The sequence below is a fragment of the Sebastes fasciatus genome, chromosome 3 (assembly GCF_043250625.1).
Source record: "Sebastes fasciatus isolate fSebFas1 chromosome 3, fSebFas1.pri, whole genome shotgun sequence".
In the NCBI taxonomy this organism is placed as follows: Eukaryota; Metazoa; Chordata; class Actinopteri; order Perciformes; family Sebastidae; genus Sebastes; species Sebastes fasciatus.
The window spans coordinates 31,170,342-31,182,621 of NC_133797.1; the positions used below are offsets into that span (position 1 = coordinate 31,170,342).

The following is a 12,280-nucleotide window of genomic DNA, read 5'->3' on the forward strand; positions in this document are numbered from 1 at the left end:
GGAAAACAGCCAATCAGAGCCGAGGAGTCTCTACAGCAGCTGTCAATCACTGCTCGCAAAATTCGTGAACTCCGTTCAAACGGTCGAACTAGGCAGCGCTGGTCAAATATGGATCAATATTCTGTTTCTGTAATGCCTATTTATCACCTCAATTGTTTTCAGAAACATCTTGTAGTGTACTGTTTAGCTGTAAAATGAGAAAGTTTCATCGGGACGATCAGCCCGTTCTCATTCCCAGGACGTTAAATACCGACGCTTTGTCACGGCCGTCGGTGTGTGTTACCGCCACATAAGGCACCCTTTGGCGACAGTATGAAACACAACGGGCATCTCATTAACTGTAATGTAAACCCATCCCTGGCAACAGTAAACACTCATAGAAAGTGCGCCGGGAATGTGGTCACTTAATTTATAGAGCGAAAAGACAAACACATGGCGGGCGGGAGCGGAAGTGGATGGTTCCAACAAACACACGGCTTTCATCCAGGAGACCACCGTTCGCTTCCCATGCGTCACGTTAAAATCAGCTGTTCATTTGTGTCCCGTGTTCACAACGTTCAGTGTAATTTTCACTGTACAAACGTAGTGGTTTCAAGCATATAATGCATTTCTTTCCTAAACCTAACTCTAATGGTTTTGTTGCCTAATCCTAAAGTGACGGCAAGGGGCGTGTCAAAGCTGTGGTGTGTAACAAGTTGGGATGAGGTGGTGCTTGATTTTGACTGTTTTAAACATGGTCACAAACTTTCTCATTCTACAACTAAACAGTACACTAAAATATGTTTCTGAAAACATTTGAGGCGAAAAATAGGCATTAAAGTAACAAAATCTTGATTCATATTCAAGCAGCGCTGCCTAGTTTGACCGTTTGACAGAGTAGTTTTGCGAGGAGTGATTGACAGCTGCCTTAGAGACTGCTCGGCTCTGATTGGTTGTTTTCCTTCGGGCACGTTGAAATCTTGCAAATGCCTTTAGGAGCACATTGGAACATGATTTTTCTCACAGATTACCTGTCTCATCCACGACTACTGTCAGGATATAATGACAGTTTAATAAAAAAAAAAACTCTTTATCACATTTGTTCAAAGTTACCAACTGAAGCTTAAAAAGTGTTGGTTTTTTTTTTGTTTGAATTTGCCTACAATCAAATTGAAACTCTGAGCTGAATCTACTTGAAAGTGAACAGCGATAACCCAAAACCCTCATGGCGTGCTCCGGCCTCACCTGAGAGTCTGCTGTGCTGTAGCGTCCAGGTGTGCAGGCAGGTAAGCTCACCTGTGAGCCTGTGGAGTAGCGGCCTGGCGTCCGTGAGGTGGTCGTCTTACTGGAGGAGGAGATAGAGGTCTCCACGCTCTTGCCGCTGCAGCAGTGAGTACGCAGACATTTGCCGTACTCTTTACGCACCTGGACAGGGGAGGTGAGAGGTGGAGAGAGTTACACACAGACACACTTTGCACATATATATAAAAAACAGAAGCACACATAAAGGAGGAGGAATTGACTGATGTTCTACTTTTAACTTGCATATATTGAAACATATTTTTAAGATGACATACCAGGAGAGAAACAGACTAGACTGGCTTAACTTGATGGAGTGTCCCTGTTAACTTCTTGTACTCAAATTCCTTGTGAAAACACTAACTCCATCAAAATTTAGACATTAACAGATTAACTTTCCCCCCCCATCAACATCCACCCCAAATGTTATTACTGCCACATATCCATCTGAAATGGACATATTCCTGAGGGAGGCATATGATGCACGTGTACACACAGAACATCTGCATTGAGATCCCAATCAAGTTAGAACAAATAGGAGTGTAATTGCTTTTTAACAAGCTCGTTGGACTGGCAGACGTGTGTTGCCACATGCTCTGTTTGAACAGCTGTGTGGTGAGTTGCTCCATGCATCTTGGGAGAAACACGTTGGGTCGCAGCCAAAGAAAACCTCAGCACTGTTCTGAGGACATCTCTCAGGATACCTGATCCCATGGCCTAACACATACTTAAGTACATTGCGCACACACACGCATACACATACGCAGCACTTGTTTACAGGTCGTACACTTAAAACTAAAAACTCTCCGCGGGACTGCAGCCAGACGAGAGTATTAAGCATTTGATGAATTTTCTTTCTATATCCTACTCCTCTTCTAGTACTCCCAGGCACTGACAGCGTGTGGGAGACTCTGTAAAAATATCCCAGGATGTGTAGGCTCTTCCTGGAAGCCACATATAATTTAAATAGTACATATGTACTCACAAATGCCTCTAATCCTCGAGGCCAACCAAACCCAAAACACATATAAACGAGGTCATCTTTTCAAAATGAGAGGCGGATCGAGAGGGGAGCTGCTGTGTGTCAATGTGAGGGAAGTTGTTGTTTTAAATCACACAAATCATCAGAGGAGTGTATCTTTAACCATTGTTACTGTATATAGAGATGGACGACATGACAGCGCCCAAAAAGTGAAGCCAAAACATCTGGACCGCCCCCTGGTGGCTGGCTGCAGTATAGGTCATAAATCCCGCCCCCTCCATGTTAACGGATGGGTCAAACTAAAAAGTCAAAGTACACGTCAAATAATTTTTTTCCAAAGACGGTTTCTGTCATTTTAGGTAGTTCTTATCACACTGATGAATGTTCAAGTATTCATTTTGGTTTTAATTAGTTATTTGATGTTATAAAAAGGGGATGAGACGTCGTTGACAGCTGTGATTGACAGCTGCTCTGAGGGAAGTAGTCGCGCAGCCGGAGGCTCGGGAATTGTATGAGAGAGGAGATGTAACTTTAACTTTCCATAACTGTCACAAATCTGTGTAATAGAACATGTGTCAATTTGATCATAAATGTAGTTATGCAAGCGGCCGAAATGGGTTTCCTCAGGAGGGTGGCTGGCGTCTCCCTTAGAGATAGGGTAAGAAGCTCAGTCATCCGTGAGGGACTCGGAGTAGAGTCCTTGCTCCTTTGCGTCGAAAGGAGCCAGTTGAGGTGGTTCGGGCATCTAGCACGGATGCCTCCTGGGCGCCTCCCTTGGGAGGTGTTCCAGGCACGACCAGCTGGGAGGAGACCACGGGGAAGACCCAGGACTAGATGGAGAGATTATATCTCTACTCTGGCCTGGGAACGCCTCGGGATCCCCCAGTCAGAGCTGGTTAATGTGGCCCGGGAAAGGGAAGTTTGGGGTCCCCTGCTGGAGCTGTTGCCCCCGCGACCCGATCCCGGATAAGCGGTTGAAGATGGATGGATGGATGTAGTTATATATATAAATATTATGGTTAGTTGTTGTGTCTTTCTAGCCAAACAGCTATCGTGGTGCTAACATAGCAGCTAGGTGGCTCACGCTATCAAGCTGGGGCCGTGCTCGGCTCGTGATTGGCTCGGGCGGGTGTGTGGGCGGGACCTCGATACCGTGGTTCCAGGGTTGTGTCTAGAAGGTAACCCGCAAATTGCAAAAACGTGCAAAAACTCTCATGAGACTCGCTTTCCGTTTTAGATCCAGAACCATTTTAAATCAATGCCTAACCTTAACCATCTCCCAAGAGTTTTGCAATTTGCGTGGATATTTTGGCTTAACTTTTGTAAAGTGGGAGAAAGTGGAGACGCGTCTGTACATACAGTCTATGCCACTGACACTTAGACAGCAAAACAGACATGTATTTCCTCTGCGTGTGTCCAAAATGTAAAACAAATGAGAGCTAAATATTATAAAAGTTTTGAACACGCTATTTCAGGCTTGATGACCCTGTCTGATGATGAAAAACGTTCTTCTCTGTTGGGGGAAGACAGAAACACTGTTTGTTACTTGCTGCTACCAGGCGAGACAGACAGTTAAAGAGTGAAAGAATTGAGCAGCCAGTGGGGTTACTGAATGACCAATCAAAGCTGTGACAGCTCGGCAGGTATTCCTGGCATCCCTGCTGATCAATGCTAGCATGTGTGTGTCTGTCTATTTCTGTGCAGCTTTGTCTCCCTCACCTTCTTCTGCAGTATGCAGTGAAAGATGAAGATGAACATGCCCTGCAGAGAGTTGAAGATGGTGAAAAGGTAGGCCATGATGACGGTGCTCTCGTTGATGTACATCAGGCCGAAAGCCCAGGTCAGTCCCAGCAGACACAGCAGGGCTATGGCCCCGATCACCCAAGACCTAGAAGAAGAGGGCACATCATTGAGTATATAGAGAATAGTCTATATTTCAGGTTTCATTGTAGGCAGGATAACATGACAGGCTTGTCTTTTTTTTCCTGGATCAGAAAAGCTATTCATCCAAGTTTAATGCATGTGGGATCACGAGGCAGGAGAACAGGGTTAGAGAGGGTTCATTCGGAGTCCCAACACTGTGGGAGTGGGATGGAGAAAACAGTGGGAGGTTTTGCCTAGAAGAATTACACTCTTACGAAAATGGTGAGAGAGAGGGAAAGTGGATTTGTTCATTTAGATACCGAGAGAGAGAGGAGGAGAGGTTATATACGCAAGCTGACGTCAGCCACAAGTATGGAGAAGGTCAAGCATACAGGACTTTCTCCAACTTAGGTCCAAACTCCATCACTCAAAGAGCATGGCAGAGGGTAAAAGACGTTTTCACAGGCAGAAGTGGAAGTACTGAAGTCTGTTAGTGCAATTGCGACTATAACACTTTAATGGAAGGAATTTTAATACAAGTTTTGGAGGCTGTGAACCTCCATTTCATATAAAGCCTATGCAGAAGTGAGTCATAAGGGGCCAAATGTCAGAGGAATGTGGTCGTGTCGAGGCATGTGTATGCATTGTAAGTCCTCGTCCGTCTGAGCGCGTGCGCGTGGCCATGCGAGCGGCTCCACTGGGCAGTAAGTAGAGGGACATTACAGCCATTATAAATGACATTTCCCACTAAAGGTCACAGTTTCTGGTCGGCCACAGCCGCGATGATGGCTGTTAATTTGATTGGCTGACTGGACAGTGATCATCTCTCATGCGAGGCATGGAGACAAAGAAAGGAGGGCAAGGAAAGAAAGAGAGAGAGGGAGGGGAAAGACAAGAGGTTGAGATATTAGAAGAGTTAGCAGGAAGGAAGAGAGAAAGAGGAGGAGAGTAAGTGAGTGAGACTGAGGTGATTGATTCGATGTTGCCCTCTGTGGCACCATTCAGGCGAGACAGAACCTCCAATAAAGCTCGTCTGACGACCCTCTTCAATAAAGGGTACACTCATCCCTCACTTTTCCATCCCCTCGCTCCACCTCTTCCTCCAGTGCTCCCTCGAGTTTTTCTCTCAGCTCTGTTTCCCCTCATTCACATCTCACCATTATAATATTTCAATAGCAATATAGGTCACAGGAGCTCACAAATCACACGTCAACATGTAATCCATTTTTACAAGGCAGGTTAATGGTTAATTTAGGGATATGCACAGACTCTACAGACAAATAAAGACGACAAGCAAACCAATCAAAATGTCTCCGTGAAGACGAAAGGCATCCTGATTGGAGAGTGGCCTTACCGGAGCCAATCCACAACAAAGACAACTTATGATGGCTTGGAGTTAAAGAGACAAAGAAAACAAAAGGAAGAAAAAAAAAATCATAAGACAAAAAGGGCATGATGATGATTAACAAGCAAATGAACCACAATAAGACATGACTAATGAAGTGAAATAGATTAAAATCTATTCAGCCTTTCGTGTGCTCACAAAGACGATGGAAAGCCATTAAAAAGAAAAAAAGATCCAAAAGCATCTTATTCTAAATCGTTCTTTGATTTTCATCTTTCATCAGGCTTTTTGATGACGTTCCCCTGAACTGCACAGAAGAAAAAGATCAGCTGGTCTTTATTTCTGAAACGCTTCCCGCTTGAAGTCCTGCATAAAAAACGCTGTCTGGAAACATACATTGGCAGTAATATTTAAATGATAAATCAAATGAGTAAGCCATTTTGTGATTTACATTATGAATTCAGAGCGGTGCCTCGGTAAGGCGTCGAGCTCCGAGGAATGGCATATTGTTTGAATTAGACTGAGCCTTTTGTCTTGAGCTGCAGTGGAACGAGGAATAACACAATCCTGATTAGTTAGCTTAGCAGACGGAGTCTCAGTGTTCAGTAGAAATGAAGTCATATTTCAGTAACATCCTCTAAGGGTGATATGAGTAATGACATGACTGGGATTAATAATATGATTGATTCAATGAGGAGCATCCTGAAACAATGTAAGACGCAAGTGTGCTTCATGTTGCTGCTAACTTACAAAAAAAGGCTGATGGACAATAGATTTAAAGGAATAGTTCCACATTTGGGAAATACACTAAGGCCGTTACACACCGGCGGCATTTTTTTTCGTGCGATTTTGTGCACGTCAATATATTTTTTTCGAACTGTTGTTTTTGTCATGAGTACTTTCACACAGAACACAAATATTACATGGCAAAAAAAAAAATTCTGTGTTGTTTATTCGTTACACCCCCAGTTTGTTTTAAGCCAAACCATGTATTTCTTTCCTAAACCTAACTATTTTGTTGCCTCATCCTAAAGTGTTGCAAAGGGTAACTAAGTGGTTTTGATGCTGAAAATAAAATGACGCCAGGGGCCGTGACAAAGCGGCAATATGTGACGAGTTGGGATGAGAAAGTGTTGGTATAGGAAGTTGGAGCCAGCAGCCCAGCAGCTTAGTTTAGCATGAAGACTGGAAACAGCTAGCCTGTATTTAAAGGTAACACAATCCAAAGCTTACTAATAACATGTTGTATCTTGTTTGTTTGATCTGAAGTGTAAAAGCAATAATTTGCTGTTTTACAGTAGGTTGAGGGCAGGACTATTTCTCTCCCGGCTAAGAAACACCCTGGCGCATAATCCCCTGCAAATCCACCGCTGGTTGTTTTTACACTTTGGTTTTTGTACAGATCAAACAAACAAGATATAACAAGCTAATTAGTGAGCTTTGGAAGTGCTGGTAGGAGAATTTTGTTAGCTTCTGACAGACTTTGGCTAGCTGTTTTCCCCTGTTTCCAGTCTTTATGCCAAACTAAGCTGGACAGACAGACAGGAGAGTCACCTAACTTCTGATTTAACTCTCTGCAAGGAAGCAAATATGTCCCAAAATGGTGAATTATTCCTTTAACTTAATCCACACACAAGCATGCATAATCACACCAGCGTTCAAAACCAGGCGCGCTGGTGTGATGGCAGGACCGTGTGTATATATGTACTTACTTGATGTTGTCCAGACATCCAGAGTCTGGTTTGAGAATGGCCGTATGATGGAACATCTTATAAAGAGCGATGCCGAGGAAGATTACATTCAGCTGAAACACACACACACACACACACACACACACACACACACACACACACACACACATACAAGTTAATATTCTGCAGCAACAAGCCTAATTAAAGACACAATGTCACCACAACAATTCACTCACACACACAGTGCATATCATTTCATTTTGCCTTCCAGCAGTAATTGGCTTGGGGACACAGTATCAGCCCACAATCAACAGCCCTTTATGTGCTCAAAACACAGCAGCTTGAGCATCAGGGAAAATACAGCAGTCATTACATCCATTGAGGATCATTGTTACAATAGAAATCCAATTCTCACAGATGCCGTCTATTCTATTGGCCTGGTAATGCAAAGATAGGGTGGTTTAATAATGGCTGTCTGGACTGTTGTGCTGGGTCTCCAAGGCTGTATATGTTACCGACGGGCGTAGAGTCATAACAGAGCAGTCCCACCTGCACCGCTCCCACTTACAGCCCCAGTTAGATCTGTGATAGCCTGCTTGACATTTCTAAAATGAGTACAGAGCATCAGTGTACCATGCTGACATTCACCTAATTGGGAACATGTCCCATTGCTTTCATTCTCTCTTTCCCAAACACTGTTTTTTTATATTTATTTAGCTTTTTCTGTCTGTGTCTGCCCAGTCGCTGACTCTATTTCTGTCTCTGTTTACTCGTTCAAGGTATAAGGACAGTTCCCACTCCTCAGGACAGTTTGCTGACTGATGAAGCATCATTCATTGACATTTCTCTACAAAAAAAGGACTAGAAAATGGTCAAACTGAGTTCTTTGGCAGTCTGCATTCCCCTTTTTTACTGCATAATGGGTTGCATTGTAATACAGTAGCTAGGCCAGGAGGAAGTGCAGCGCCTGGATCATCAAATAAGAGCAACATAACTTTGTTGAGTTCTTATCATAATCTGCGGTTTGTGCTCTATGTCCTTCCGAAGATTTCCAGTGTTGTGGAGTTAATCCATGAGTGGGAATTATTACATTGACATAAAAAAAGTTCCTTCCGCTTCCACTTCCACTGCTGAGAGGCGCTCTGGCAAAACTTGTAGGAAGATTAACGAACACCTTAATGTGACCTGTCGTTCCTGCAACGAACATGTGGCAGCCACTCCGCAAATGTACATGTAGCGCTATTTCAAGTGTGTGTGAGCATGCTTGTATGTATGTATGTGTATCTCACCATAATTATGAGCGTAGCAGGGCCTATAAAGCTCCAGATAAAGTATGTGTCCAATCGCAGCCAGCACCTAGAGAGACAGAGATAGAGACAGACAAAGAGAGAGGGAGAGAGAGAGAGACATCATGCATGAGAAACAGAGGGAAGAAGAACAAGAGAGGAAAGACGCATAGGGATTAAAAACATGCCCCAGTCTCCAGATGGATGTAGGGTAGCAAGGATTTACCATCAGAGGACAGGACATGCATCATAGTTACACACACACACACACACACAAAGGAGGCAAGGAGGGGAAAAGAAGGAGTACATTACGTGACATACGGTATATGAAATGCATCAAGATAGAGGGAGGACAAAATGAATTGGGGAGGAGGGGAGGAGGGTGAAAAAGCGAAAAAGATGGAGAACAGTGAGAAAAGTGTTGCAGGATGAAGGGAATAGACTAAACGCCCACCTCGAACATACATCACACACAGAGGGGGGAGACAGCGAGGGGATGAGCACCTGTGATAAATTCACCTTTACTTCCCCCCTCAGGGCACAGATATACGACACGACCACATCCTGTGGTGGTCGCAAAAATATGACATGGCTGTGTTCATTTGAATACTGAGTTATGGATGCAGCCGTCACACCGGGCTATTTATGGAGTCTGGGAATGGCTGCGGTGAGGTTAAAGGAGAGGAGGGACACACACACACACACACATATATATATATATACATACACGCACAAAGGCATTCATAACCACACACACATCCATTTCTGGCCACAAGGTTAGCATTGGTAGTAAAAGATATACTGCTCTATGCTAAATCATATTACCCAAACATATTCACTCGTCAATTGCGGCAAGCAAGGGGAGGAAAAAAGAAAAAAAAAATGCCCCTGAATGCCCTCCACTGAGGTCAGACTCGACGGGATGCAGAAAAAAAAAACGATGCAGAGAGAGAAACCGCTGGAGCAAAATGGCCGACTGATTCATGACCAACTGCTTTTGAATTATTAATCTTTCAATTTCCACCACATTAGAGAGCCCTCCATTATGGGTCCCTGACTGTGTCACTGTATCCTCCATTAGGGCTCCTTTGCTAAGTCATTGCCACCTTCATTACGGGAGGTGAATGAGACTCGGTGCCACCGGCTAATATGCGGGAGAATGGGATGCGTTATGTGACAAGGTGACACAGCAGGGATGGCCGGTGATATTTCCAGAGGTTTCGTCTCAATGTGATGTGTCAAAAGTGATGAGCGGCGCCATTTTCAAGGCTAGACTGATGAATGAGTCATATAACTTATTTTATGCTTTTGATTAAATGTTCTATGTCAATTTCTTTTTCAAATCCACGAGGCATAAAGCTATTAAAAGAAGAAACATTGATTGCTTGGGTGACATATTAAAATATGTTTGGTGACATATATCTAGGCTCTAAGTATCATGTTATTTTGTTTTGTTACATCAAACTATATCTCTGTCTAAAAGCAAGTCTCTCTAGTCTGTCAGCTAATGGCATGCAGTCTGATTATTCATCCAGAGCTTGGCATTTCAGACTCTCATGTTTTAATGATCATCCCACAATGAAATATTGATCTAAGTGGCATACGGATTGGCGCAGCTTGACGGTTAAACAACGGTAAATTCAACCCCTTTTCACCCTGTCTTCAACCCTCTACGATTTGATGTGTAGCTGATGTGGAAAGCTGCGAGGTCTTAACTACAAAAGGCCCCCGAAGAGCAGCAGGAGAGCGTGAGCATTTGAGCATGTGAATGATTTAACAGTCGTATATAGTGTCCTGTCATTTTCCTCTTTCTATAAGGAGCCGCTCATTTATAAGTCACTCTTTCTAAATGCAACGTCCACGTTGTTAATGTCCTCTTTAGTCCTCATGATTTCACACAGTCGCGGAAAAGAGCAGAGGTCACGGACGTGTATAGTGCACCATATACATTATGCACGTAATATGCATATGCACTGTATGAATAAAACCCTTTTTTTTCAGAGCCTGAATGGAGTGGACAGTTCATGCGTAAGTCATATTGTGTTCACATTTGTAGGTAGCCTATTATGCATATACTTCATATGAATGAGATGCTGGCTGACTTTTCTTGGATTCACCATGTGTCTCGGGTTGGACAAGTCAAGCATGCATGAATACGTTTCTCTGCTCTTAATGTATGCCCTCATCCCACTCACTACTCTGCACTTCCTCCAGGGGAAGCCATCTTTTCTCTTTCTTTTTTTTAGCACACACACAAGTGCAAACTAGTATGGACGTGTACTCTCCCTGACAGGCTATTCCATCACTCTCTCTTCCATCCCTCCATTCTCACACTCTCACACCTCCCCTTCTCCCTCAATCTGCTCCACTCTGCACCCCCCCCTCCTTGTTAAACCCTTCCATATTCACACATTGTCGTTGCTGTGCTCATGCAGGCACTCTGTGGTGCATCCTCCCCTGCTTGTCCCCGTACTTCCCTCCCTTCTCTTCCTTCTTCTCTGCCTCTCTCTCCCCTCTCAACCTCGCTGTATTGACTCTTCAGAAGTGCCACAGCTTGTAGAGTCCACCGCGGCAGCCAAAATGACAGCAGGCACTCCAGCCTCCCTCCCTTTTCCTCCCTGGCCCCATCATCCATCCTCCCTTCACGCTAACGCTCTCTTTCGCCACCCCCTCTATCCTTACACTCGGTCGGTGCCGTAGCTCCTGTAGTCCACTGCAGCGGAGACGGCCACTATGACGGCAGGCACTCCGTAGCCTGCCAGGTAGAAGTACTTAGTCCTGGAGTGTTCGCTCTCAAACACCTCAACCAGCATGATGTAGAGCTGCACCCCTTCCAGGAACATCCAGGTGAAGGCTGCCAAGAAGAAGAAATGGAGCAACGCGGCGAAGACTGCACAGGCAATCTGTTGAGGGGAAGAAAAGATGGAGAGGATTTAAAAATACAGTAACACAATAATGGACAGGAAATATTTAATCTGGTGGACGGATGAGTTAGAAAGTGGAAAACAGATACCAACAGTGCAGGCGATAAAGGTATGAGTCAGACTTAGGAAGCAATCATTTATCACATAAAGAAGGAAATTTGAGGGATTAACAAACGGGCTGCCAATACTGGAATAGACACGAGAGGGAGAGGATAAGGCAAATAGAAAGGGAACTCACAATCATAGTATACTATAACAGCAATTACAGGCGACAGACTGACTCCAAAATCACTTCAAGATAGCAACATTAGTTGAGCCTCCTTCACATTTTTCTCCCCGTCTACATCTACAAGTCATCTCAGAAGATAAATGAGAAAACAGAAGTGACAACTTGGTGCTGCAGCCGCTGCTGATTGTCCACATTTCAAACAGAAATAGCAAAGCACTTTGAAAAGGGGGCTGAGGGAGAAGGAGGAGAAGGAGGAGGAGGAGGAGGAGGGGGGGGGGAGCTGGTGAGGAGGACGAACGACTTGGCAACACTGTTGAAAATACAATATGATTTCTGTCAATGCCAACGGTGAACAAAATGAATAGAACGACTGCAAAAATGACTCAGCCGCTTGGTATGAAAGAGACGAAGCGCACATAAATATTGACACATTTCTGGAAAAAGCCAGCAGTAACATCAGTTTACTGAATAGTTGGTGATTTTATGCCATTATTAGAGCTGAACTGCATGTTTTAAGTGAACTACATGATCAAAATACTGCGCAAGCTCTTAATTTAGTTCCTTGTGAAATGGTAATTATCCAATATCAAATAAAAACGATAACATTTGGTACCCGGCAACCGGTGGTTGAACGTTCACATTGAAAGTGAGTAAATGGATTTTAAATCACATTGTTAGTAGC

At 44.0% G+C, this 12,280-nt stretch overlaps 1 protein-coding gene across 19 annotated transcripts in view; it reads right to left on the reverse strand.

The window, feature by feature from the left end:
• Positions 1-12,280, reverse strand: part of adgrl3.1 (adhesion G protein-coupled receptor L3.1) — a 134,925-nt gene that overhangs the window by 11,628 nt on the left and 111,017 nt on the right. For 10 of the 19 annotated variants that reach the window (XM_074630222.1, XM_074630221.1, XM_074630225.1 and 7 more), the window contains 5 exons: positions 11,128-11,348; positions 8,449-8,515; positions 7,181-7,272; positions 3,980-4,148; positions 1,225-1,404 (listed from right to left, as the gene is read on the reverse strand). In XM_074630222.1, coding sequence (XP_074486323.1) covers positions 1,225-1,404; positions 3,980-4,148; positions 7,181-7,272; positions 8,449-8,515; positions 11,128-11,348 — 729 coding nt within the window. The remainder of the gene's footprint in view (positions 1-1,224; positions 1,405-3,979; positions 4,149-7,180; positions 7,273-8,448; positions 8,516-11,127; positions 11,349-12,280) is intronic. The other 9 variants (XM_074630227.1, XM_074630239.1, XM_074630240.1 and 6 more) reach the window with 1 other exon arrangement.